The sequence below is a fragment of the Bubalus kerabau genome, chromosome 1, assembly GCF_029407905.1.
Source record: "Bubalus kerabau isolate K-KA32 ecotype Philippines breed swamp buffalo chromosome 1, PCC_UOA_SB_1v2, whole genome shotgun sequence".
Lineage (NCBI taxonomy): Eukaryota > Metazoa > Chordata > Mammalia > Artiodactyla > Bovidae > Bubalus > Bubalus kerabau.
The window spans coordinates 14,489,369-14,517,199 of NC_073624.1; the positions used below are offsets into that span (position 1 = coordinate 14,489,369).

At 43.8% G+C, this 27,831-nt stretch overlaps 1 protein-coding gene across 1 annotated transcript; it reads right to left on the reverse strand.

Moving 5' to 3' along the window:
• Positions 1-651: 651 nt before the first annotated feature.
• On the reverse strand, positions 652-15,544 carry AKAP3 (A-kinase anchoring protein 3). Its single transcript, XM_055566067.1, has 3 exons — positions 15,449-15,544; positions 8,277-10,580; positions 652-936 (listed from the first exon to the last, which is right to left on the reverse strand). Exons 1-3 carry the CDS (start codon positions 15,542-15,544, stop codon positions 781-783), a joined length of 2,556 nt encoding a protein of 851 aa, XP_055422042.1. The 3' UTR covers positions 652-780.
• Between the last annotated feature and the right edge of the window lie 12,287 nt (positions 15,545-27,831).

Genomic DNA, 27,831 nt, shown 5'->3' on the forward strand with positions numbered 1-27,831 from the left:
CTACAGTCCATGGGGTTGCAAAGAGTCAGACATGACTGAGCAACTGAACTGACTAGGTCTCGCTAGGAGTAAAGAACTGGCCTGCAAACACAGGCGACATGACGAGACATGGGTTTGATCTCTGGGTCGGGAAGGTCCCCTGGAATAGGAAATAGCAACCCACTCCGGGATTCTTGCCTGGGAAATCCCATGGACAGAGAAGCCTGGTGGGCTATATGTGCTTGCAAGAGTCAGACATGACTGTAGTGACTTGGCATGCATGCAAGAGGTTAAATAATAAAAGACATTCTCCTTGAAGAGACTTAATTGACCATATCTGTGGCTCAGACGGTAAAGCGTCTGCCTGCAATGCGGGAGATCCAGGTTTGATCCCTGGGTCAGGAAGATCCCCTGGAGAAGGAAATGGCAACCCACTCCAGTACTCTTGCCTGGAGAATTCCATGGACTGAGGAGCCTGGTGGGCTACAGTCCATGGAGTCACAAAGAGTTGGACACGACTGAGCGATTTAGCGTGCAGGCGTTGGTCCCATTGGATCCCAAGAAAACCAAATACTCGGGGCCATTTATTTGTAATTTTTATTTTACGTCCTTGCTCGCATGGACAAGAATATCTGCAAAATCCAGGGACTAGCGCACGATGACGTGTCTTAGATGTGAGTGGTATGAAGATAATGTTGGGGCTCTGTGAGGAGGCGGGAGAGGGGGGCCGCGGCAGTGAGGACGAAGGGAGGGGCGAGGGCGGGGCCCACTGCGGGAAAGAGGGGCGGCGGCGGGCCCCCATCACAGGTTCACCATCAGCCAGTCCAGCAGCTGCAGCCGTGTGACGTTGCCCACCGCCTCGTCCAGCTGTCGCTCCTTCTCGTACCGCAGCACCGACTGTAGAACCTCACCTACGCTGCGCCCCTTTTCCACGGCGGCTGCCGAGAGCTGAAGTAGCTGAGGGAGGGAAAGAAGGCGGAAGTCGAGGAGGCAGAGCATCCCACCGAGGGTCCGGCGGGGCTTTCAAGGCCAGAGAGCAGTGGGCGGTACCTGGCCGCGGGAGAGCCTCCAGGGTGATGCTGAGACTACTTCCAAAACCTAGACACTCGTTGGCTTGTCTGACAAAAGAAAGTGGGCTCCATCGCCCTTCATTTAAACGGCAACCCCCTGTCCGTGATATGGAAGATGTCCCACAAAGACTAAAACGTCCTGCTTCCAGTGGCTGTTTGGTCAATGGTGTTCATGCTTTCTAAGAATTCTGAAGTTCTTAAGCTCACTGTAACATCATAAAATGGGCTTCCATCACCGCCCAGAGACCAACACAGACAGGAGAGAAAGAGCCATAGGACAATGTAGATGCTGCTTTCTCAGCCCTGTAGGCCAGAGAGCCCTGGGATGATAGAGCAGGAAGGTGACTCAAGGATGCATTCAACCCCCATGAAAATGTTGCCCGGAGAGGTGACGGTTGTCAGTAATACAGTGCCAGAAATCAGCGGAGGCACTGCTCATACCCAAGTCTCTGAACCCTATGTTTAATTCTCTTCCCAGGCATAAAATGAGAAAAGCCCAAGCAAGTATTCTCATATGAGCCCAGTATACTGCCATTCATCTGGAATCCGTGTGGCAACAAATGAACCAGCTTTCCATTTTGTGTGTTCTGCAACCGACTCTATGAGAAGTTCAAAGGGCAGATTAACAGGCCAAATATCAGGTGCTTTTTCAGGGGAAATTCCAGGCAGACACTGAAGTGCATAAGGATACTCTTGAAACAGATGGAAAGACAAGTCTCTGCAAAGAGGAGATAGAACGAAGACTCATTGTACAGCTGGTCACCGTACAGTTAAACATGGTCATTGTACAGCTAAACAATAATACCAAATCCAAAATGAAGACTAAATAGATGGAGATGAGTAAGGAAACACAGGAAAACCAAAGACAGAGCAATAAAAATTAACCGTATTGAACAGTATAAGAGATAGAATAAGCCTCCTTCAAACAGATTGACAAAATATGCAGAGTTCAGGGGCCTGTGCGACAGTTCCAGAGGGTTTTACATTTATGTCCTTAGAGAAGAAAAAGGGTAGTGCAGAAATATATTTAAAGAAATAATGCATGAAAGCGTCCCCAGTTTTCTAACAGACATACAGACAAATTCAAGAAGCATAGTGAACTTGAAATATGATGAACCCCCATAATTCACAAGACCTATCACCATCAAATTGCTGAAAACTAACACTTTGGCCGCCTGCTGCGAAGAGCTGACTCATTTGAAAAGACCCTGATGCTGGCAAAGATTGAGGGCAGGAGGAGAAGGGGACAACAGAGGATGAGATGGTTGGATGGCATCACCGACTCAATGGACATGGGTTTGGGTAAACTCCAGGAGTTGGTGATGGACAGGGAGGCCTGGTGTGCTGTGGTCCATGGAGTCGGACACGACTGAGCGACTGAACTGAACCGAAAGAAAAAGAGGAAAAGATCTAAAGGCAGCCAGTGACAAATGGCACATTATACATGAGGAAACAACAGTGCCAATGACAGCGAATTTCTCATCAAAAACCACAGGGGACAGAGGAGTGAAACAGCACTTTTTAAGCACTAAAAGAAAAGAACTGTCAAACCAGAATTCTATGTGCAGCAAACATATGCCTCAGGAATGAAGGTCAAATAAAACTTCAGATTAAATTAAGATAATTCATTGCCAGAAAAATGTGTTCTGTTTCCTTGCACAGAAGGAAAATGGTATCAGAAGGAAACTGGGAACATGAGGAGCAAACCAACAACAGAAGAAATGGTAAAAATCTCAGGATAAATGATGAACAACTTGCCTCCGTTCTTTAAAATATGTTTTATGGTTGTAAGCAAAAATAATATTGCCTAAGGATTTTAGGCAATAAAATTAAATAGATTTTAGGCAGCTAATTTTAAATTAGGTTATGGTTTTTCCTGTGGTCATGTATGGATGTGAGAGTTGGATTGTGAAGAAGGCTGAGTGCTGAAGGATTGATGCTTTTGAACTGTGGTGTCGGGGAAGACTCTTGAGAGTCCCTTGGACTGCAAGGAGATCTAACCAGTCCGTTCTGAAGGAGATCAGCCCTGGGATTTCTTTGGAAGGAATGATGCTAAAGCTGAAACTCCAGTACTTTGGCCACCTCATGCGAAGAGTTGACTCATTGGAAAAGACTCTGATGCTGGAGGGACTGGGGGCAGGAGAAGGGGATGACAGAGGATGAGATGGCTGGGTGGCATCACTGACTCGATGGACGTGAGTCTGAGTGAACTCTGGGAGTTGGTGATGAACAGGGAGGCCTGGTATGCTGCAATTCATGGGGTCACAAAGAGTTGGACATGACTGAGCGACTGAACTGAACTGAACTGAGGCAGCTAATTACATAAAATAACGGCAGTCTCAGGCAGAAGGATGAAGGGCCCCATAGGGCAGGAAGATTTCTACATTCTAGCCTAAGTGGTCACTGTTGACTCTAAGTAGACTCTGACAAGTTAAGTATGTGAATTGTGGTACCCAGAGAAACCACTAAAAAACTACACAAAGAGATACAGCAAAACACAACAGATGGATTAAAATGGAAGACTGAAAAATGTTTAAAAATAATTCAAAAGAAGACAATAAAAGGAAAAACAAAAAGGAAAAGCAGACTAAACATAACTAACTGTTCAATCCCTGGGTTGGGAAGATCCCCTGGAGAAGGAAATGGCAACCCACTCCAGTATTCTTGCCTATGGGTTCGAAAACAGCTGGACAACGACTGAGTGACTAACACTTTCACTTTCACTTGGCCTCTCCCTGCTAAACGCCCCTCCCTTCCCAGTTGTGACAACAAAATTGGCAATCCAGGCATTGCCAAATGTCCCTTAGGGGCAAAAGTGCCTCCAGTAGAGGACAGTGGAGTTAGGCAGAGATTTATTTGATATGACATCTCAAGTACAAGCAATGAAGGTAAAAACTAAACTAGATGTCATTGTTAAGAACTTCTGCTCTTTGAAACACTCCATTAAGTTAAAAAAAATAAGCTCCAGACTGACAGAAAGTATTTGCAAAATATATATATCCGGTGAAGGACTTGTATCCAGAATACATCAAGAATTCTTGTAACTTTCTAACAACCCAGTCAAAGTATGGGCAAAAGATTTACAATTTACATAGACAACTCACCAAAGATTATATATGAATGGCTAATCAGCATATAAAAAGATGCTCAACATCTTTAGTCATTTTAATGTATGTATGTCAAATTAAATCCACAATCAAAAACCACTATAACAGTTATAATTAAAAACAGAATAATGTTGATGAGGATATGGAGAAATTGAAATCAACGAAATTGCTGGTAGGAAAATAAAATGGTACAGCTTCTTTGGAAAACAGTTGAACAGTTTCTTAAGAAATTATACTTACCATAAAATGCAGCAGTTACACTCCTTGTCAACCAAGAGAAGTGAAAATATATATCCATACAAAGACTTGTATGTGACTGTTCATAGAGGCATTAATCATAATAGCAAAATAATGGAAATAACCCCAATGTCTATTAATTGGTGAATCGATAGAGAAAACATATACAATGAAATTCTATTCAGCAATAAAAGGAATGAACTGCTGATACATACTGCAACATGGATAAACTTCAAGAACCTTATGCTAATAGTCGGGAGCCAGATGTAAAAGGCTACATACTTTACGACTCCATTATTTTCTAAAATGAAAGGCAAATCTGTAATGATAGAAAGCAGGGTGATGATTACCAGTGGCTGGGGGTGGAACTGAGAAACATAGCCTAGAAAATTCTGACACAGAGAAAAAGGAGTCTCTAGTCCTATCAATATTAAGACATATGACAGAATTACAATAATTAAAGCAATATGCTATTAAAATAGTATTAAATTAGTAAGAACAGATGAATGACTCAATGGAATAGAACAGAAAGCTTAGGGAAAAAACAAAGACATATAGGTATCTGGAAAAAATAAGACTGAATTCCTATGTCACACCTTGTGTAAAAATGAATGTGAAGTGGATCAAAGCCTAAAACATTTTTAAAAAAATCATAATTGTGCTAGGAGAAAGAACACATGGGGAAGTTTTGTTACTATCTTGTAGTGGAGAATGTTTTCCAAAATATGACACAGAATCTAGGAAAAATAAAAGATGAACTATCATATTTGACCTCGTAAACATTTAATAATTCTTCATGGCAAAAGCAACAAAACGAAACATCAATCAAAAGTCAAATGATTAAAAAAATCATATGTAATATCACAAAGGCTATTTTCCTTGTATTATATAAAACTCTCACTGATCCATAAGAAAAAGACCAACAACCTAGCAGAAAAAAATGGGCAGAGTTTACAAACAAATGATTCATCCAGTGAAAAAGGAAATTCAAAAACGGCTCTTAGGAACTTCCCTGGTGGCCCAGTGGCTAAGACACTGAGCTCCCTAGGCAGCGAACCTGGGTTCAATTCCTTGTCTGGGAACTAGATTCCAGATGCCACAATTAAAAGTTCACAAAAAGGGCTCAGTGCAGCCAAATACATATTTTTAAAAAACAAAAATGGCTCTTAAACACATGAAAAGATATTCACCCTCATTCCTAAAAAGATAAGTGCAAAGTAAGGCAACACTTGGCAAAGACCAAAAGTTTGGCATGGACTGTAGGTTAGTTGCTATGTGGGAAACAGGTGCTCTCATTTTCTTTTAATAGGTGTGCGAATTGGTGCACCCTGGAGAGAGAAATGGCAACCCGTTCCAGTATTCCTGCCTGGGAAATCGCAGGGACAGAGGAGCCTGGTTGGCTACAGTCCATGGGGTCGCAAAGATTCAGACACGACTTAGCAACTGAACAACAAATATGTATTAACTTGTATGCTGCATAAGCATTTTTGGAAAGATAAGCAAGAAATCGATCAGAATGGTTTTCTCCAGGGAGGGCAATGGAATGGGGAGATAAAAAGGAGAAAAAGTCCTTCATTTTAATTGTGCATCTTTTTTTGTGTGTGCCTTTGGATTTTGAAGTATGCACACATTACCTATTCAAAAATGGATACAGGGACTTCCATGGAGGTCCAATGGTTAAGACTCCTCACTGTCAGTACAGGGGGCCTGGGTTCCAGCCCTGGCCAGGGAACCATGATCCTACATGCTGCAGAGGGTCACCAACAGTTTTTTTTAAATGGATACAAATTTGTTTAAAGGAATTGGGCTCATGGATATGCTGGTATTGCCAGATTTAATCACCAGCGTTAGCATGAAAATAGTTGCCTATATTAAGTCTCTTTCCAAAAAAAAATTTGCAACTCATATTTACATAGTTTCTTTGATGTATACGCCATCCAACTTTTCTTAAAAATATGCTGCTGCTCAGGACAAATCTACTCACTAGGTGACATTTGCATGTGCTGTTGCTCATGTTTCCCACTCTTTTCCTTTAAGAAAATGTGTGTGTGTGTGCGTGTAGAAGGAAGCCTGCAAGTCTATTGTCTCATTCTAGAGAATTGTATCATAGACATTCTAATTCAGAATAATCTAGAATGTATTATGATTGTTACATAGGATGAGGTAGACTTAAAAGACGGTGTCAGAACAAAGCCTGTTTCACACACTGTACATGTGAAAGCTATGCTTCTTTTTAGATTTTTTCATTAGTCTAAAGCTTTCCTCAATATTGGCTCCTCTGCTAATTGCAACTTATGAAAATAATTTGGTGGCTCAGAGAGTAAAGAATCTGCCTGCCATGCAGGAGACCTGGGTTGGAGCCCAGGTTTAGGGAGATCCCCTGGAGAAGGGAATGGCAACTCACTCCAATATTCTTGCCTGGAGAATCCCATGGCAACTCACTCCAATATTCTTGCCTGGAGAATCCCATGGATAGAGGAGCCTGGCAGGCTAGAGTCCATGGGGTCACAAAGAGTCAGAAACGACTGAGTGACTAAGCACACACACACAAAATAATTTGTTTTACAGACTGGAAAAACTGAACAGACAGAACTTGCCAAGCAAGTACTCTTAGGGATAAATCTAAGATTGGATCTCCATGTTCTGTCCTCTGGCCCAACGTGGAACAGGCACACAGATCAACTGGGGGTTTTGCTAAAGGTTCTGATTCAGTAGGTCAGGAGTGGAGCCTGAGGTCCTGCACTGGCCAATGCTGTCAGTGCACAGACACGCAAGGAACAAGCCTGCAGAGTACTGTTGCTGCAAAAGGAGCAAGTCGACAGGAGAGACAGTTTCTCGTTTAGGCTGAGTGTAGCCTATTCTGTGTGCAGTACAGTCCTGTGTCTTCCTGGTCATCACATACACCAAGTAACCCAGTTATAAGCGCTACTAACCCCATGCATCAAACAGAGAAAGCCTCTTCCTCCATATCCTCTGGTTTCTAAGAAGACGGGTGCTTTTTATAATAACCCCAGCCTCTGGTGCCACCTCCTATTACTTAATTAGTAAATGCCATTGTTCCACTTCTCTTAATTGAGAGGAAGTAATGTTGAAAAAAAAAAAAAAAAAAACCACCCTGAGAGAGCGAAAGAGAGAGAGACTGTGTATATTGTGGGGGTGGTCTCTTAATTCCCCTTCATTAGCATGGAGCACCAACTACGTAAACAAAAGCTTCCCAGATTCAAAATTTCCCTTCCATGAGCAGTTTTGAGGTCTAAATTGGGAGAAGAAAGGAGGTAGAAAGCACACTTACCTTTATCAGTAAGAACAATAATAAGCTGATTTTCTGTCTGCCTTATTCTTTAGTCTTACTTATCAATTGATTCAGAACTTAGGGTGAGGGGAAGAGGGATGCTATTTATTGAATCCCTTCAAATCCCTAATGGCTCCTAGATCACCAGCAAAGAGAGGTATGATAGGCTTGAAAACACTATGAATCTAAACCCTTTGCCCCCAGCCAACACATCCCCAGGACGCTTCCCAGCATCTCCTTCTCATTCTTTGGGCAAAGCTGTCCTACCCAGAGTTCAGTCTGAGCCCAGGCCTTACTCTGATCCTTTCACCAACTCACTTGGAGGCTCCTTATTTGTGCATTCCCATCTAGATACACAGAAAGAAAGAGAAAAAAAAAGTGTATATCTTCTTTTCCCTTTGATACACCTCTTATTGGGAAAAATCTAGTTTTAATTTACCCATTGGCTAGGCTATGAGTTTTGAGCTTCGAATGTTTACTGTTCCCATCCTACCCTTCTTGGAGCTATCTTCCCACTTAGAAAGAAAAAGCACTTAAAACCCTCATTAACCCTAATCAATCTTCCTCAAAGCCCTGGCTCTACCGCCTTACCTTCTCCTGGATTCCTTCGTCGTCACCGGCAAAGTACAGAATGGGGACGTTGAGCTCAGAGGCGGCCACCCACTGAAGAACGGCTTGGAGCTGCTTGTTCTGCACGGTGTCAGTCAGGTTGTGGTTGCTGACGATCACTTTGGGTGCTGCGCACCCTTCGGGGGGCTGTGCTGATAGACTCCTCAGTTCGTTGTGGATAGCCTGATAGGCATTCTGTAGGAGTGTCTCTGCAGTCCCTGTGCCCTTGGTGGACAAACACTCATATAAACTCTCTGGGAAGGCTGATGTTGGCCTGCTGGCATCCCCGGACTTGTCGTCTCCCAGTTCTGCCAACGGAGAGTCGCAGGACTTGGCAATGATGAGACACAACTTCATCACTGAGTCCATCAGATGGTCTACCATCTGCCCGTTCATGTGGCCGTCAAGTTTGTTAGCCACCATCTTGGTGAGGCCCGCAAAAGCACCCCCAGTCTCATCACATTCATTTAATTTGGCGGGAGAGGGGGTGATGGGTCTTTCACACTGGGGGCTGTTGTCTTCCTTGGTTGCCTTGGGATCACAGCTATGGTCGCTCTTGAAAATGGTCTCACTGAGCAAGTTCCGGATAAAGTTGAAGAAAACGCTCATTAGGTCCTTCTTCTCCACTTCTTCTGGGTCAGCTTCCACTTGGGGAGACCGGAGGCTGGACTCATGGGAAACGGCTGGAGACTTAGTGGGATACAGGTTGGAGGTGCCAGCAGCTTCGAGAAAGCTCTGTGCATCCATGTTTCCTCCCTGGGCCAGGTGGTACTGGATCAGAAGTAAGGCAGAAACAAGCAGGTCCTTGGCCCAGGAGTCTGAGTCACACATAAAATTCTCAGGTTTTTCTGGGCACTGCATAGGGAGGCTGAAGTTGCAGGGGTCAAAAGGGAACCCCAGGGGAAAGTCCGGCACAGGTTTATACTGTCTCTTGGGAGTTACGAAGGGTGAGCCCTGGAGGCATGCAGATATGCCTTCCTTCTGCTGGCTGTTGTGCCACAGGGTCAGCCCCTCTTTGATAATGTGTTCCCCCAGAGTTTCCACACAGGACTTCTCGGGTTTGGGCGTGGGGGTGCATACTCTCTCCCTCACTTTACCTTCTGATTTCATGGAGGCGAAGTTGACGTTTCGGTGTTTAGGGTCACCCATCCCTTTCATGATGAGGGAGTAACTTTCAGACTTATCCTTGGTTTTCCTGACTGTCTCAGGGGGTTTCTTGGCAAATATCACTGAATAGAGTTTCCCCAGCATGGCATCCATGATGTCCGTGGCCTTCTGGCTTCCATGAGAGAAGAAGCTTCTTTTCACGGCCGAGACAAAGTCCGTGTCCGTCATGAGGGTCCCCGTGACATTGTGGAGGTTCTTCATGAAGGAGTCGATGAGGTCGGAGACTACATCTTTGGCGTGCTTGATCAGGACCTTCTTCAGCACGATGGTGGCAATGGTCGTGTCCTTCACCTGGATCTTCAGGGTCTTCATGATGGAGACCATCATGTCGGACACCACACTGTTGGCATAGGTCATGATCCCTTGACTGATGGAAGCTGTGAAGTCATCGGGCCTTTCATACCCTCTGAACATCTTTCTCTCCGCCGGTAAGGTCCTTCCTCCCTCTTTGGCATCACCCGCATTACGAGATTCGAATACTTCCTTGTAGAAGAAAGACTTCTTAGAGCTAGGCCTGTCGTCTGGACCCCTGCCTCCCTTGTTGCTCTCCTTGATCTTCAAAGTGCTTTTGTATTTTAAATTTGGGGGGCTCTGTAATGTCCCCGAGGCTCTGTCACCAGAGCCCGGAGCCTTATCTGATGGGGTGTTTTTGGAGCAGGCAGTGACGGTCTCATTCACCAGCTCCGACGCCACCTTGCTCAGGCTCTTGTTGGGTGGAGGCTCATCCCCCATGTATACTGATTGGTGGACACACCTGTTTTCAGAGCCGTCAATCTTCTCGTTGATCTCCTTGCGGGCCATGGCGATGACAAGATTTGTGAGGCGGTTGGCGTAGAAGGAGACTTCATCTACGGAGCTCCCATTGCAGGTGTGCGTGCTGGGGCCCTGGTATGGGTTCTCTCTGTGACTCATCTCAAAATGCAGCCTCCCTGGACTGCCCCTGGAGGTGGTGTTGTAATAGTCCACGCAGAAACCTTTGCGTGGGTCTCCTGAGCTGACCATTTCCCTGCCGAGCGATGATTCTCCGGGCTTGAACCTAATGTCTTGGAATCCTGCTGTGCTTTTTTCCAGGTCTTTGCGGAGCCAGCTGAGCACTCTGATGGGATCGTGTGAGGCTTCCTTAAAAATAGACAAGGATTCATCCGACTATAATAAAGTAAAGACACAGGATATTCAGGACAACCTCAAAGAGCAGTCACAAAAATGGTCGGCCCTCTCATGTCTCAACTCCTCCATCAACCCAACAGATGGAAGCAACATTTACTGAGTGCTTACTATATATCAGCCTTCCCTAGTGGCTATCAGTAAACAATCCGCCTGCAATGCAGGAGACCAGAGTTCAACCCCTGGGTTGGGAAGATCCCCTAGAGAAGAAAATAGCAACCCATTTCAGTAATCTTGCCTGGGAAATCCCATGGACAGAGGAGCCTAGAGGGCTACAGTCCATGAGGTTGCAAGAGTTGGACACGACTGACTGACTAAACCACCACCACCACCTACTATATATCAGGCATTGTTCTGAGTACTTTAAAACTAGGACTTCATTTAATATTATTCTGTGTGTGCACATGTGTGCTCAGTTCATGTCTGACTCTACAAGCCCATGGACAGTAGCTCACCAGGCTCCTCTGCCTGGATTTCCCAGGCAAGATTATTAGAGTTTGTTGCCATTTCTTCCTCCACCGGATCTTCCTAACCCAGGGATTGAACTCGCATCTCCTGCATCTCCTGCATTGGCAGGCGGACTACCATGGAGCCACCTAGAAAGCCACTATTATTCTGGCAATAAACTTAAATGCTGCTGCTGCTGCTAAGTCGCTTCAGTCGTGTCCAACTCTGTGCGACCCCATAGATGGCAGCCCAACAGGCTCCCCCGTCCCTGGGATTCTCCAGGCAAGAATACCGGAGTGGGTTGCCATTTCCTTCTCCAGTGCATGAAAGTGAAAAGTGAAAGTGAAGTCGCTCAGTCGTGTCCAACTCTAGCGACCCCATGGACTGCAGCCTACCAGGCTCCTCCATCCACGGGATTTTCCAGGCAAGAGTACTGGAGTGGGGCTAGCTTTCTTATTATCCACATTTTAACAGAAGAGGAAATTGAAGAACTGAGGGATTAAGTTAGTTCAGAGGTTACACAGCTAATCACTGATGGAGGAGGAGTTCCAATCGGACCAGTGACTCCTGGGCCCTTGCTCTCAACCACTGTACTGTGTCACCTCTAACAACATAGATCCTTAAGATCTGACCCTCATCAGCTACAGAGTTCCAATTTGCACTAAATCAGATTTTTCATATATTGCTATTCATTACTATTTTTATGGTTGATCTGTTTTATTTAGGTCTCTTATGACAAGTATAGGGCTTCCCTGGTGGCTTAGACAGTAAAGAATCTGCCTGCAATGATGGAGACCTGGGTTCGATTGCTGAGTCAGGGAGATTCCTCTGGAGAATGGAATGGCAACCCACTCCAGTATTCTTGCTTGGAGAATCTCATGGACAGAAGAGCCTGGCAGGGTACAGTCCATGGGGTTACAAAGAGTTGGACACGACTGAGTGACTAACACTTTCACTTTCATTACAAGTATAGTTTTCAAAACATCAGAAAATTCAAGGACAGTGGTGCATAATTAATCACTTTGCCGGGCTACACAAGCACAATCTTGATATGCTCAGTGGCTTCCAGTGGACTACTGGGGATGCTTTAGGTTAAGAATCTGATTTGTAAATGAGGAATTAATATCTGTGGGACAATTGATTAGTTTTGAGTGAATGCAGAGTCTCTGGTGGATGCTAGCTGTGCTAAGCATATGCATATGTTTATATGTTGACCTAATTCATAATCTTCACTTGAACATAGGCTAAAATAAGAATGTATGTGAAAGTGTCCTGCTGCTGCTGCTGCTGCTGCTGCTAAGTCGCTTCAGTCGTGTCCAACTCTGTGCGACCCCATAGACAGCAGCCCACCAGGCTCCCCAATCCCTGGGATTCTCCAGGCAAGAACACTGGAGTGGGTTGCCATTTCCTCCTCCAATGCATGAAAGTGAAAAGTGAAAGTGAAGTTACTCAGTCGTGTCCGACTCTTCTCGAACCCATGGACTGCAGCCTACCAGGCTCCTCCGCCCATGGGATTTTCCAGGCAAGAGTACTGGAGTGGGGTGCCATTGCCTTCTCCGGTGAAAGTGTCCTATTTACCATCAAATGTAAGGGATCACTGTAACTACTGGAGTTACATCTCTCTGAGGATAACCACAAGTACTGCTCATCTTTAAAGAATAATTTGGTATTTTAAAAGGGGAAAAAGGGAGGTGGTGGGGATTGGGAGATTGAAATTGACGCATATCACTACTGATAGTATGCGTAAAACAGACAACTGATGGGCACATACTATACAGCACAGGGAACTCTACTTAATGCTCTGTGGTGACCTGAATGGGAAGAAAATCCAAAAGGGAGAGGATGTGTGTGTGTGTGTGTGTGTGTCTGTGTGTATATATATGCACTAAGTGCTAAGTCACTTCAGTCTTGTCCGACTCTTTGCAACCCTAAGGACTGTAGCCCTCTAGGCTCCTCTGTCCATGTGAGTCTCGAGGCAAGAATACTGGAGTGGGTGGCCATTTCCTCCTCCAGGGGGATCTTCCCCACCCAGGGATTGAACTCATGTCTCTTGTGTCTCCTGCACTGAGAGGCAGGTTCTTTACCACTAGCGCCACCTGGGAAGCCCTGTATACATACACACACACACACACACACACATATATATATATATATATACACACACACATATATGCAGCATCTCACAGCTAGCGCATGGTGGGGGCCAGGATTCAAATCCAGTTCAGACCCTGAAATTGGTTCTCTCTGCCCCTACAGTCAGCAGTCTACTGTAATGTCTGGATGACTTGGGAAGAAGACAAAAGCAGCTGGACCTCTACAGCCTGGTTTAAGCTGCTTGTAGGCCACAGAACTTGGTTCAAAGTCCTCTAAATTATTCTCCTAATTTGCATAATAGCTACTATAGGGAAATTTGTAGAAAACTCTGCACAATCTATAGCATACTCCTCCACGTTTTCTGATTCTGATTCTCTTGGAAATACCTGATAATTCTGAAAACTATAGATAACTGTTAGCAATGCAGTATAATTTTTGTCTACACACATGTTAATTCTGACCAGGAAAGGATTACTGACTTTCTCTCCCACTTTGGAAGATGTCAGTTTGGCTTCCATTTGCACAGTTCATTCCAATACTCCTGATCTATATACAGGTCTTTTTTTTTTTTGGACTTTCCTTAGAACTGCACCATTAATTAATTAAATAAAATCTCATTAATGAGTTCAATAAAATCTTTCACATGAGTCTATTTTATTTTCATAGGAGAGTCATTATTTCACCTTTCTCTGAAAATAATCTTTTAACAGTTTTGCAAATCTTTGTCAAGATGTCCAACAGATTTTGCTTAACAGAGGTGAAGGTCAATATGGGAGTGCTGTACCCAGTGTGTTCTTTCTTGGCCCCCCTGAGATGGTGTTTTAGGCACCGTTTAAATTTTCCTCTCTACTAATTTAGTTTTTGGTTTTCATTTTAGTCCTTCCACAGCCACCAATCATTGGTGTTAGCAATGCTTGAGAATTTTGGTTTTACTATCTCACCACTTGGTGATTTCTTTAATGGATTAGTGGTTTATAGAGATCTATTCTCTGTTGGTGAGAGACAACAGAAAACCTACTTGGCTAGTATTTTTTGCTTATCTTAAGGCTCAAATCAGTGTGGAACTTTGTGGCCAGTTGGAAGGAGAAGGGTTCTTTAATCTCTGGACAGGTGAGTTTAGTTTTGTATCTCTGACCCTAAGACTCAGCACAGTGTCTGTGCCAGTCATTCATTACTGTCTCTCAAGTCCAAGTCTACCCTTTTTGGTTTTGCTTTGTGAGTCTGGAGCTGGACCCTTTAAACATTTCTCCTTGGGTGGCTGGCTTTGTTGGCAGAGGGCACTGGAGGGGCGCTATCTGGTCATCACAGGAGGGAAGGGCTTCCCTTCTGGTCCCCTGTGCCCTCTGGCAAGTGTCTTGAGCACCACTGGGATGCAGGCTGCTGTCCTGCTGCAGGGCACGCTCTCCAAGGAGATCTGAAGCAGCCTTTCTTGAGGGCAAGGGGACTTCGTGAGCCTTAACTTTCTTCCTCATTCAGTCTTTCAGCCTAGGGGTAGTAGCTGCTTTCTGCATTTGCTGCTTCTGGATTTATTAGAGTCCTCTTTCACAGCTTTTAGTAGTGAACTTAGTTAAATACCTCTTACTGAGTAGTTTTTTAGTATTTAATTACTGACGTGGTTTCTCTTTTCTGACGGGACTCTGACTTAACAGTGCCTGATACTAAGTAAGTGTGGAATAAATGTTTGTTGAAGGATGAGGGCAGAACAATATCACTTAGATGAGAGTTTATAATTCTGAGAATTTTGAGGCATCCTACACATCTATAAACTTTGAGAACATTTCTGTTTGAGTCTCTTTCTGTTAGAAGACTAAAGTTTTACAACTGTTATACATTTTTTTATCATTAACTGTGGCATATTTCTCGTACTAAGTATCATAGGATTTTTTACCCCACAAAATTATACATGGAATTTTTTTGTTCTAAAGGAGTTCATTTTCCCCCCAAGAATTTCATCTTCAAAAATAAGAGGTGGTGCGACTTCCCTGGGGGTCTGGTGGTTAAGATGCTGCATTTCCACTGCAGGGGGCATGGGTTTGATACCTGGTCAGGAAACTAATTTTTTGGTAATTACCCATAATGTTTCACATAACAAAAATAATAAACCTGCTTGTTGTTGTTGCTTAGTCGCTCAGTCATGCCCAACTTTTTGCTACCCCATGCTGCAGGCAGCGTGGCCAAAAATATGAAGGAAAAAAAAGAGGTGGCAGTGGAGAGAATAAGGCTACTCTTAATGGCACGCCACATATTCCTAACTCTGTATTTATAAGGAGGCTGACCCTTACCATTTTCCAGTCTTGGGGTTGGCTGTCTCCGGGGGAATAGACATCAACTTTGCATACTCCATTTTGGCTTTGTAACCAGTCAACCCTATCCGACATCTGGAAGTAGAAAAAAGGAGAAGGATCATCAAAAGGGCTAGTTTCATGGAAGTGAGGAGTAATAAGACAAATGACTGATATGAGGAAAACAGGAGTGATGCTCTCCACAGACATCTGTCCTGAGAGTTACTTCAGACCCACTTAACTCTGGACCTTGGCATTCTCAGCTCCAAACCACAGAAAGATTTCCTTAGAACATGTGTCTCTAGTGCAAGACCAGAGGCTGGTGTCTTCTCAGTTCAGTTCAGTTCAGTTCAGTCGCTCAGTCGTGTCTGACTCTTTGCGACCCCATGAATCGCAGCATGCCAGGCCTCCCTGTCCATTACCAACTCCCAGAGTTCACTCAGACTCACGCCCATCGAGTCAGTGATGCCATCCAGCCATCTCATCCTCTGTCATTCCCTTCTCCTCCTGCCCTCAATCCCTCCAAGCATCAGAGTCTTTTCCAATGAGTCAACTTTTCGCATGAGGTGGCCAAAGTACTGGAGTTTCAGCTTGAGCATCATTCCTTCCAAAGAAATCCCAGGGCTGATCTCCTTCAGAATGGACTGGTTGGATCTCCTTGCAGTCCAAGGGACTCTCAAGAGTCTTCTCCAACACCACAGTTCAAAAGCATCAATTCTTCAGTGCTCAGCTTTCTTCACAGTCCAACTCTCACATCCATACATGACCACAGGAAAAACCATAGCCTTGACTAGACGGACCTTTGTTGGCAAAGTAATGTCTCTGTTTTTGAATATGCTATCTAGGTTGGTCATAACTTTTCTTACAAGGAGTAAGCATCTTTTAATTTCATGGCTGCAGTCACCATCTGCAGTGATTTTGGAGCCCCCCAAAAATAAAGTCTGACACTGTTTCCACTGTTTCCCCATCTATTTCCCATGAAGCAATGTCTTCTATAGGTGCTTAGTACAGATTTGCTCATGAACGAACCTGAGCATGTTCTGTGTCCTAGCCTGACCGCCCTTTAACATCTTCGATTTTCAGTATATGCTCAAAGCTCAACTTGATCAAAATAGAATTAACTGACTTTTCCCTCTCTGTTCTTGCCCCACCAACTTTTCTAAGTAATGTAGGCTTGGTTGTAATTGATTTCTAGAGGACTAACTTACTTATATTAGCAGTAAGTCTAGGATGGCTTCCTTAAGAATAATCCCTCTTCCAGTTAATCAAAAGTCCTGGGGGAATTCTCAGCCTCCATGGTTCCGCCAAACTTCTGAATGGCAAGAGAAGGGAGATGTCTTATGCACCATCCAAAGGGCCTTGGAGGTAGTGATGTCCTGGCTGATGTTGGTTTTTTCATAACCCTCCCAACTCTTTGCTCTATTTCCTAATTTCTGTCATGGCACCACCATCTACCTGGTCTTCCAGAATGCTGATCTTTATTTTACATGTATTCTTCCATCCCAAGCCTTCCTCTAGCTACTGTTTCTCTTTTTTCTTATTTGTAGTCATTTTTCTTGAAATAATTGCTTATGCTTACTGCTTTTACTACTTCATCTCACCAGTGAGCACCAACTCCTAATCCATGGGGAGTTAGACTGTGGGCTTAGTCTCATTGACTTTCTGCAACACTGCATCTCATCTGATAGTTCTTAGAAATGTGACTAATTATCAAACTTGCCCACCAATAACCTACGAGTATGAGAAGCTTCTCTTTGCCCTCTTTTGTCAAGTCAGAATTCCATCATCAGGCTTCCTCATCGAAGTTTCCTTTCTCTTGTTGTAAGTGTTGCTTAGGCCTATATTTCTCAATAAACAAGGTGGAATGAGATGGCCAATTTTTTTTCCTCAGTGCCCCCAAAACATCTTTGTGAATAGACACACATATTTATATCTTGTTTTTAACAAATACACTGGCTTAAAATTCTGTCAAAATAAAGTACAAATGCTTATCCTAAACTTTTTAGACAGTGAAATTATGTCATATAAATAATTGCTTGAAATAAATGGAACATTATTCATGATTGAATGTCTGGTTAATTGGAAATATTTTCTTTAAAGGACTTCAGGTTTTATTTGTGGAGGGTAGACATCTCCCCCACAAACAAAACCAACACAATGCAAACACAGATTATACACAATTTAAACTTATTTATATGTGGGTTTCCAGGTGGCTCAGTGGTAAAAAAAAAAAAAAAAAAATCCGGTTTAATTCCTGGATTGGGAAGATCCTCTGGGGAAGGAAATGGCAACCCACTCTGGTATTTTTGCCCGAGAAATCCCATGGATGGAGGAGCCTGGTGGGCTACTGTCCATGGGGTGGCAAAGAGTTGCACACGACTGAGTGACTGAACAACGACAATAAGTGGGTTTATTATTTTTGTTGCACAAAACATTACGGGTAATTATTAAAAAGAAAATATAAGATCTTTCCAGAGAAGGCAATGGCACCCCACTCCAGTACTCTTGCCTGGAAAATCCCATGGGCGGAGGAGCCTGGTAGGCTGCAGTCCATGGGGTCGCTAGGAGTCGGACACGACTGAGCGACTTCACTTTCACTTTTCACTTTCATGCATTGGAGAAGGAAATGGCAACCCACTCCAGTGTTCTTGCCTGGAGAATCCCAGGGACAGGGGAGCCTGGTGGGCTGCCGTCTATGGAGTCGCACAGAGTAGGACACGACTGAAGCGACTTAGCAGCAGCAGCATAAGATCTTTCAAGAGCTACCTATTCATGCTCCCAAAAGGATGTGGAGTTGTTTTTATACCCCAATCACTAACTTAGGTCACTGATCTGGGGAAAGAGCTTTCACTCTTCCTAATACTGTGATACAATAGATTCCTTGAACAAGCCATGGGTTTTACATTGTGATTAGACCTTAGAAGGATCTTGCTTAAAAACCCTGAATCAACTATTTTAAAATACCGAATCTGAGAGACTAATCCTCAGAGACCTTATTTCACTGGTTTTACGGTTTGGAAACAAGTGGATAAAACTTTCTTTTTTCTTTTTAATATTTATTTGACTGCACCAGGTCTTGGGCTTCCCAGGTAACTCTGTGGTAAAGAATCTCCTTGCCAATGCAGGAGCAAAAGGAGATGTGGGTTTGATTCCTGGGTTTGGAAGATCTCCTGGAGGAGAGAATGGCAACCCACTACAGTATTCTTGCCTGGAGAATCCCATGGACAGAGGATCCTGGAGGGATGCAGTCCATGGGGTCGCAGAGTCGGACACGACTGAGGCCACTGAGTATGCACATGCACACCAGGTCTTAGCTGCAGCATGGGATCTAGTTCCCTGGCCAGGGATCAAACCCAGGCCCCCTGCATTGGGAGCCCAGAATCTTGCCACTGAACCACCAGGAAGTCACAGCATTGAATTTCTTAAAAGCTCCTTGGGTGATTCTAACGGACACCTAGAATTGAAAATCCCTGGGCTTATATATGAGAGATCCTCTCTGCAACAGATTTGCCAGCTCCAGAAAGACAATCGTTTATTCTTTGAAACATTTTTTTCTGAGATTTTGTAAGCTTCTTGGTACCTTATTTTAATGTTTTTTTAAACCCCTAACAATGATGTTTTTACTGTCTATGAAGTTGAACCTTGTTTTGTCTCTCAGCAGCTCATTGTTTTATGTAAATATTCATATGCTTGAATCATCACCATGAATAAAAAAATGGAAGGCACTGTTCCTTGGCCAAAAAAAAAAAAAAAAAAAAAAAGACTTAGAAACAGGTTGCCTAGACTGTTGACAGCGCAAGTCTCTTAATCTCTGATTTACATTTCATCTTAATGCATGACTTCTAATGGAACATGACGATGTCAATAGGATCTACTGATTTATTTAGGCTACATGCTCAGTTGCTCAGTCGTGTCTGACTCTTTGCAACCCCATGGACTTCAGCCCACCAGGCTTCTCTGTCCACGGGATTTCCCAGGCAAGAACATTGGAGTGGATTGCCATGCCCTCCTCCAGGGGATCTTCCTGACCCAAGGATCGAACCTGCATCTCTTGTGTCTCCTGCATTGGCAGGTGGATTCTTTACCACTAGTGCCACCTGGAAAGCCCTATTTAGGCTATACTGGAGAAGGCAATGGCACCCCACTCCAGTACTCCTGCCTGGAAAATCCATGGACAGAGGAGCCTGGTAGGCTGCAGTCCATGGGGTTGCTAAGAGTCAGACACGACTGAACGACTTCACTTTCACTTTTCACTTTCATGCATTGGAGAAGGAAATGGCAACCCACTCCAGTGTTCTTGCCTGGAGAATCCCAGGGACAGGGGTGCCTGGTGGGCTGCCGTCTATGGGGTCGCACAGAGTGGGACACAACTGAAGCGACTTAGCAGCAGCAGCAGCAGCACAATTAAAAAGCAGGGATGAAAACGAAGAACAGAAAGTAGGGAAGTTGTGTGCTCACTCACTCTTACTGAGAACAGGTTCTGAGATCCGAGGAAAGCTCTGGATTAATTTCTTGTTGTCTTCACTATTCCTAAGTTTACCCACTCTGTCCATGAAATATAAGGAATCTGCAAAGGAAAGACACAAATAAACATGACTACTATCACCTCTGAACTTTATTGCTCTCATTACCAAATGATTTTGACCTATTATTTTTCACATATGATACACAAATGATGAGCACAAAATGATATTCACATTCAAAGTACAGATATCATTTTTGCTGTCTTGTGGTTCCTACATGACAATGAGAGAGTCATTTCCTAGGCAGGTTGATAAGAAGTCCAGGGGTCCCCAAGGAGAGAGAGGTCTGGAATTCTCAATGAAGAAGAAAGGACAAACTTTTTCCCCCCTACATGCCTTAGGATTATATAACGATAATGTATCCTGCTTGAGGACAGTCTCTGGGAAAAACCTTCTGGCTAATCCTGTTATCTTAAAATGTAAATTATGGGAGTATGTCTAGTGAGGTCTTTACAACCTCCAGACATTCTTTTGACTCACTATAATAACTAATTGGAGAGTATATAACTCCATTGCTAACACTAACAAGGAGGTACTCTTTCTGCCCCTTCTGATGTCTATGTCAGAAGCTCTCTCAATCCCTTTTATACTTTAATAAAACTCTATTGGACAAAAGCTCTGAGTGATCAAGCCTCGTCTCTGGCCCCGGATTGAATTCTTCTCCTCTGGAGGCCAAGAATCCAGGCGTCTTTTCATGGTTCAGCAATAACCTTTCAACAACAAGGGTTTTATCATCTGACCAATTGTTTCTGAAATGACTATCATTATTCTCCACTTTCCAATCATTGGCAGACAGACTTATTTAACAACAAGGACACTGAAAAGTTTTAGCCTAATCTCAAACTTGGCTTGAACAGGAAGTCAGAAGTTCAGTAGCTAGAATGGAGAGTAAGTGCCCTGAGTTTGTGGATCTCAAAACACTTTGTAAGTTCTCCTCTGAGGATTCAGGAGAAATGAGTCCTTTTGTGACAAAGCTAATTCACAATTAATGTCAAAACCAGCTTCCAGATCAATTATCTTCCTTACAATTGTCTGCTGAATGAATATATATGAATACCGCCTATTGCTAATTCTGGATAGCTCAATTTTTCTTTCTTTTTTAAACTTGAGAATCTGAGAAAAAAGAAATGACTTGCTCAAGTTTGATAGGGTGGTAAGGCTTTCACAAAGCTTGACTCCTTTTGAGAATATGCTCACCCCAGAGACTTGCCAAAGGTATAAATATTTATCCAATAATTTATTAGAGGATCTCCTATCCGCTGGATCATGGAAAAAGCAAGAGAGTTCCAGAAAAACATCTATTTCTGCTTTATTGACTATGCCAAAGCCTTTGACTGTGTGGATCACAATAAACTGTGGAAAATTCTGAAAGAGATGGGAATACCAGACCTGATTTGCCTCTTGAAAAATTTGTATGCAGGTCAGGAAGCAACAGTTAGAACTGGACATGGAACAACAGACTGGTTCCAAATAGGAAAAGGAGGACGTCAAGGCTGTATATTGTCACCCTGCTTATTTAACTTATATGCAGAGTACATCATGGGAAATGCTGGGCTGGAAGAAACACAAGTTGGAATCAAGATTGCCAGGAGAAATATCAATAACCTCAGATATGCAGATGACACCACCCTTAGGGCAGAAAGTGAAGAGGAACTCAAAAGCCTCTTGGTGAAAGTGAAAGTGGAGAGTGAAAAAGTTGGCTTAAAGCTCAACATTCAGAAAACGAAGATCATGGCATCCGGTCCCACCACTTCATGGGAAATAGATGGGGAAACAGTGGAAACAGTGTTAGAGTTTACTTTGGGGGGCTCCAAAATCACTGCAGATGGTGACTGCAGCCATGAAATGAAAAGACGCTTACTCCTTGGAAGGAAAGTTATGTCCAACCTAGATAGCATATTCAAAAGCAGAGACATTACTTTGCCAACAAAGGTCCGTCTAGTCAAGGCTATGGTTTTTCCAGTGGTCACGTATGGATGTGAGAGTTGGACTGTGAAGAAGGCTGAGCGCTGAAGAATTGATGCTTTTGAACTGTGGTGTTGGAGAAGACTCTTGAGAGTCCCTTGGACTGCAAGGAGATCCAACCAGTCCATCCTAAAGGAAATCAGCCCTGGGATTTCTTTGGAAGGAATGATACTAAAGCTGAAACTCCAGTACTTTGGCCACCTCATGTGAAGAGTTGACTCATTGGAAAAGACTCTGATGGTGGGAGAGATTGGGGGCAGGAGGAGAAGGGGATGACAGAAGATGAGATGGCTGGATGGCATCACTGAGTCGATGGGCGTGAGTCTGAGTGAAGTCCGGGAGTTGGTGATGGACAGGGAGGCCTGGCGTGCTGGGATTCATGGGTTCGCAAAGAGTGGGACACGACTGAGCGACTGATCTGATCTGATCTATCCCAATAATAAAAATGAATCAATTATCTCAAAAGTGCTTTTATACTTATTTCACACTTACTCGTTACATAGATTCAGCAAACACTTCCACCTACATATGTCCAGAGGTTTTTATTTTATTTTCGATATCCTCTGCATGTTTGTTTGTGTCCATGAAGTTGTTTCAGACTTTAAATTCCCTAAATTTTCCTGGATAATAGTGTATATACCAAGGTACTTAAATGCCTTTTGATGGTAGTGCTGTTCAGACTTCTAAATTTGTATACATGTCTCATAATGAAATGGAAAAGAGAGAAGGAAAATCTAGAGATTTGAGTTAATGAACGGATTCATCCATTTCCTAACTTCAAAGTGGGTGAGTAATATCCTGGAATTAAATGGAAAATAAATGAGACAAACGACGCTGTTATCTATTAAGTTTGATGAGGAAAGAAGGCTAACTATACACAATGTGAAGATAAATGGACCTTGAGAATCATTTATTGTAACATTCTCATTTTAAAGATAAGGAAACTGACACCCATAAAGGGACTATTAAAACCAATCGATAGATTCATTGAGATATTTACAGCTCTGCAGGTTAACCTTCTGGAAGCTAAGAATTTTTCCTATGGCCGATAGGGGGACCCAATGGAACAATAGAAGGACTGACCTAAAATGTTCCTTTAAAATGTCAATATGATTATCACCTCAGTGAGAGGTGAGGAGTGCAAACCATGAACGCCAGCCAGGGAGGCATAAATAATAGAGGGGCTTGTTTATGGAGCTGTATCCCAGACCCCAGTTCCATCTCAGGACATGTTTCCTGTGTTCATCATAAGCAAGAGCTCCTGTTTACTTAAGGTTCCTAAGCTCGCAGAAATACTCAAATTACAGGCAGCGTATGTGAAGCTTTTGCAGAGTTGATATGTATCTGATCAAGTTTTGAAATTTACTAGGCCACTTTTTATTACTAATTTTAAAAAGGAAGAATATATTCTAATATGTTTTATTTTTCTCTCTCATTCCCTTTCTCTAAATGCAAAGCATACAGTAGACACTCCGTAAATGTGGCCGTTGATGAAATCAGTCTCATGCGATTTTGTTTAAATTAAGGATTAGAAGACTGTGAGTCTCTGTGTGTGTGTGTATCTTTTTCTCAGTGGTACCATTCAGTATAAAGCTTTCCTGTGGATTTCCTATATTTTCACTTCCCTTTGTTAATAACTTCTCTCTCCATTGCCCTGTTAGTACAGATGTTGTCTCCACATAGCTATATATGTTCTGCTTCGCCCCAGTTCTCTGGCATCTAGCCAAGGAGTCAGAAATAAGAGAGGATGAAAGTGAATGAAAATTGGGACTCAGAGCAATACTAATCTGATTTTGCTATTAGAGCGCTGGAAAAAAATCAAACAAAAAAACAGACAAAAAAAATTTACCCCACCCCCAACTTTTGGAATAGCCCACACATGAATAGGAAGTCAGCAGGTAGTCAAGCTTCCAGTCACATCATGAAATTGAAAAGCCGACGCCCTCATGTCTGCAAAAGTATGGCCAAGGAGATTTAGTCCATCTGAAACAAAATTAAAACTTTAACAGCAAAGATGGTAGGTAGCTACCATCTACTATCATTGTGCTGAAGGAGAGGCTCATTTATTTCCAGAAGATTCTGACTTGACATTAACTGGGACAAGTGGGAGGTGAGGTTGAATGTTAAGAGTTACCCATTCCTTGTCACTGAATTCTCCCTTTTAACCACAGAATATCAGAAAATGGGCTGTCTCGTCAGTCCAGTGGGATCTCCTACCTCTGCAGCACTGGAAGAGTGAACCACAGAAGGCTCTAGAAGATACTTTTAAAGTCAACGAAGATGCTGGGATGTTCGTGCTCAGCTCAAGATCTTGTTTCCTCCCCCAGCCTTCCATGTACCTCCCCCTAGCTGGGACTGGAGAGTGACATCAGAATCACAGCTGGTGATATCACTGCTTCTATAGCAACGGTGGTCACATTACCAGAAACTGAGTGATCATCAGACAAGGGGAGGGGTGAAGATACACTGCAAGGCCCTGATGCTTAGTTTGGAAGAACTGAGCTTGCTTTCTCCAGACTGATTTTCTTGTTTAAGTGTCTAATTTTTGGTAGGGAATACGGGAGGGGGAAGGGGCTTCCCAGGTTGGCTCAGTGGTAAAGAATCCACCTGGCGATGCAGAAGACCCAGGCTCCATCCCTGTGTCGGGAAGATACCCTGGAGAAGAGAATGGCAACCCACTCCAGTATTCTTGCCTGGGAAGGAGTCTGGCGGGTTACAATCCATGGAGTCACAAAGAGTTGGACGTGACTGAGCACACACGCATAGGAGAGGGGTGTGCATAGTTTCGGAGAAGGCAATGGAACCCCAGTCCAGTACTGGAAGGCTGCAGTCCATGGGGTCCCAAAGAGTCGGACACGACTGAGCGACTTCACTTTCACACATTGGAGAAGGAGATGGCAACCCACTCCAGTGTTCTTGCCTGGAGAATCCCAGGGATGGGGGAGCCTGGTGGGCTACCGTCTATGGGGTCGCACAGAGTCGGACATGACTGAAGTGACTTAGCAGCAGCATGCATAGTTTATGCCAAGGGATAGGCATAGTTATGCCAAGGGATTCCACTAAAAAGAACAAAAAGTATTAGGTATTATCACATCCAGATGGGTGCAGAGAAAAAAGAATTGAAGGTCTACTAAATTTTTTATGCAAAGCCCATGGAATCACTTCATTCTGTGGGATCCAGCTTGGACTCTTAATTATGAGCCTCTTTCATTAAAAAAACATTCTGAGATAGTTTGCCTAAACTGACCGTCTCTGGGTTATAATAAATCTGAGGTCAGAGATATAGTAGCACTACAACTCTCGACTTGATAAACAGTACTGAGATTAATTGGTCCAAGGGCATTTAGTTGGCAAATTTCTAGGCTTGATGAGACTTTGTTAGTTGTACATTCTCTATGGAATGTTATAATACCTTAAGTACGCTTAATGACTCTCTGAGCAAGGCGATAGGATACAGATTAAAATTGTTAATGAATTTAAAAATGACTTACTGGTTTATTACAAGCTTCCTTCAACAATGTTATGTATCAATGACCTTTTATATTATGGTTCAGTTTCTTTACCTTTAAAAGAAATTGGGTTTGTTGGTCTCTTAAGAACCCTTCCAGCTCTGACATTCTGTGATCCCGTGTGTTCGTTCAGACACTCAGTCATGTCCAACTCTTTGGGACCCCTTGGACTGTGGCCCCCCAGGCTCCTCTGTCCATGGGATTTTCCAGGCAGGGATACTGGAGTGGGTTGCCCTTTTCTCTAGGGGATCTTCCCAACCCAGGGATCAAACCTGAGTCTCTTGTATCTCCAGCACTGGTAGGTAGATTCTTTACCACGGCACTAAGATCCCTTCCAGCTCTGACAGTCTATGATCCTGACACTTGAGTGGTATGTAAATGGAAAGCATGCACACAGGCATGACACTTTGTAGCTGACAAGGCACCTTCACATCCATGTCATCTGATCCTCAGAGTAACGTTTTGAAGAAACAGGACAGGTGTTCTTTTGCCTGTTCGCCAGTTGCAGAATCTTTTTTTAATTTTTATTTTCTTAACACCAAGAACATTTTGTATTGGGGTACAGCCGATTAACAACTGTGATAGTTCAGGTGAACAGTGAAGGGACTCAGCCATACATATACATGGGTCCATTTTGCCCCAAACACTCCTCCCGTCCAGGGAGGCAAGTGTAGAACCTCACCCAGTCACCACACATACCTGGTAGGCTAGAACTGGGCTCTAATATTCTGATTTTTAAGTTGATGATCTTTCAACAGTATCATGCCACCTTGAAACTAGTATTGAGCATACATGGCACTGTTTGACTTGGAGATGAAACATAGTTGACACTACTACACAGGTGTTAGGATTGTGACTGATGACAGTGGGATCTGTCAATTTACCAGAGCCAGGAAACTGTTTCTATTCATATGGACTCCAAAATCAAATATTAGCAAAATGTAAGTGCTGAGTGAACACAGGATGAGGCCATGAAATATAAGCGTGCAGCACTAGGAAACATCTTTGAGATAATCAAGTTGCTTTCCTCTTCCAATTCACTTGGCAGATGACAGGTCAGTAAGTGGTGGGGGTGAGGCAGAGTGGGGCCAACCAACCTTGCAAACCTAGGAACAAGCCACTTTCACTCACTACACATCTTTTGTTCATCCTAGCAAGGCACCCTCCTTTCTTCCTGAAAACACAAAGCACTGAAGAAATGACCAAGTCTGGAAAGATTCCCCCAAACCCAAAGGAGCTTGTTTTCTGATATGCTTTAGGTAGATGTCTCAAGACATGTTGCTGATGGCTGTTCTTATTCCGGGATCTTGAGAGGCTGCCAAAGAAAGGATTTAAAAACTGAAGTCTTCATCTTCTCTTTCTGGAATTTCGGCAAGCCCTAGATACTTTCTGGAACAATGCAAACTGCCAAGGATCCACAATTAAAATATTACACACCCGTTGCTCTAGAGAGAGCCATCTTGAGTTTCTTCCTAGAAAAATGTGCAGATGGCATGTTCGAACCATCTGTCATGTCCGACTTTGCGACCCCATTGACTGTAGCCCCACAGGATACTCTATCCATGGGGATTCTCCAGACAAGAATACTGGAATGGGTTGCCATTTCCTCCTCAAGGGGAGCTTCTCAAACCGAGGGATCAAACCTGTGTCTCCTACAGGTCTCTTGCATTGCAGGCGGATTCTCTACCGCTGAGCCACCGGGGCAGCCCTACTAACTTTTACAGGACATTTCGGGAGGTTCACAGATTTCCGGAAGCTCGCTCCTGTACCAGAGTCCAAGTTAAGAATCCCTGGATTCATGTTGGGTGGTGAGATAAGGGCTTTGGTAAATCATAGTACTTAAAACACAGGTGGAATGATACAAAACGTCAGAGAAGTCGTCTTCGAGGTCATCCACGAGCAAAGACTTGAGCTCGTGACACGCTGCAGGAAAAGGGAACAGCAAGCGCCAAGGCCCCGGGGGACGTAACCTGCTCTTCGGACTCCACGAACGCATCCTTCCTCACGTGTATTTCTCTCCCTCACGTTTTCTCTCAGCGTCCCCGCCCCCTCCAGTCCCCGGGGCCCCGGCCCTCTCCTGGAAAAGCTTCCAGGGCTCAAGGACCGCCCCAGCGGACACTTTCAGGGAGCGATGAACTAAGAGTTGGGGAAGCTGAGCTGCTGCCCTGGATTCGGTGTGTGGTTTACCCCGAACTTCAGGTTCCTCGATACTCCGACGTCATCTTTACGGTCAGCTCCTAACATGGAACTCCGATCTCAAGACTCCTCTCTTTTTCCCCCTTTCCTCACGGCCTCCCTCACATCCCTCAACCCCTTCCCACGGTTTCTTACGCGCTCTTCTGAGCCACCGTCCACCCCACCCTCCGACTCGCCCCTTTCATTCCAG

Excerpts from the sequence above, each read along its gene's own strand:
- AKAP3 (XM_055566067.1), bottom strand. The coding sequence starts at position 15,544 with ATGTCGGATAGGGTTGACTGGTTACAAAGCCAAAATGGAGTATGCAAA. Across the intron at positions 10,581-15,448 it reads AACCCCAAGACTGGAAAATG|GAAGCCTCACACGATCCCAT; the intron begins GTAAGGGTCAGC and ends TCTATTTTTAAG. Across the intron at positions 937-8,276 it reads ACGAAGGAATCCAGGAGAAG|CTACTTCAGCTCTCGGCAGC; the intron begins GTAAGGCGGTAG and ends TCCCTCCCTCAG.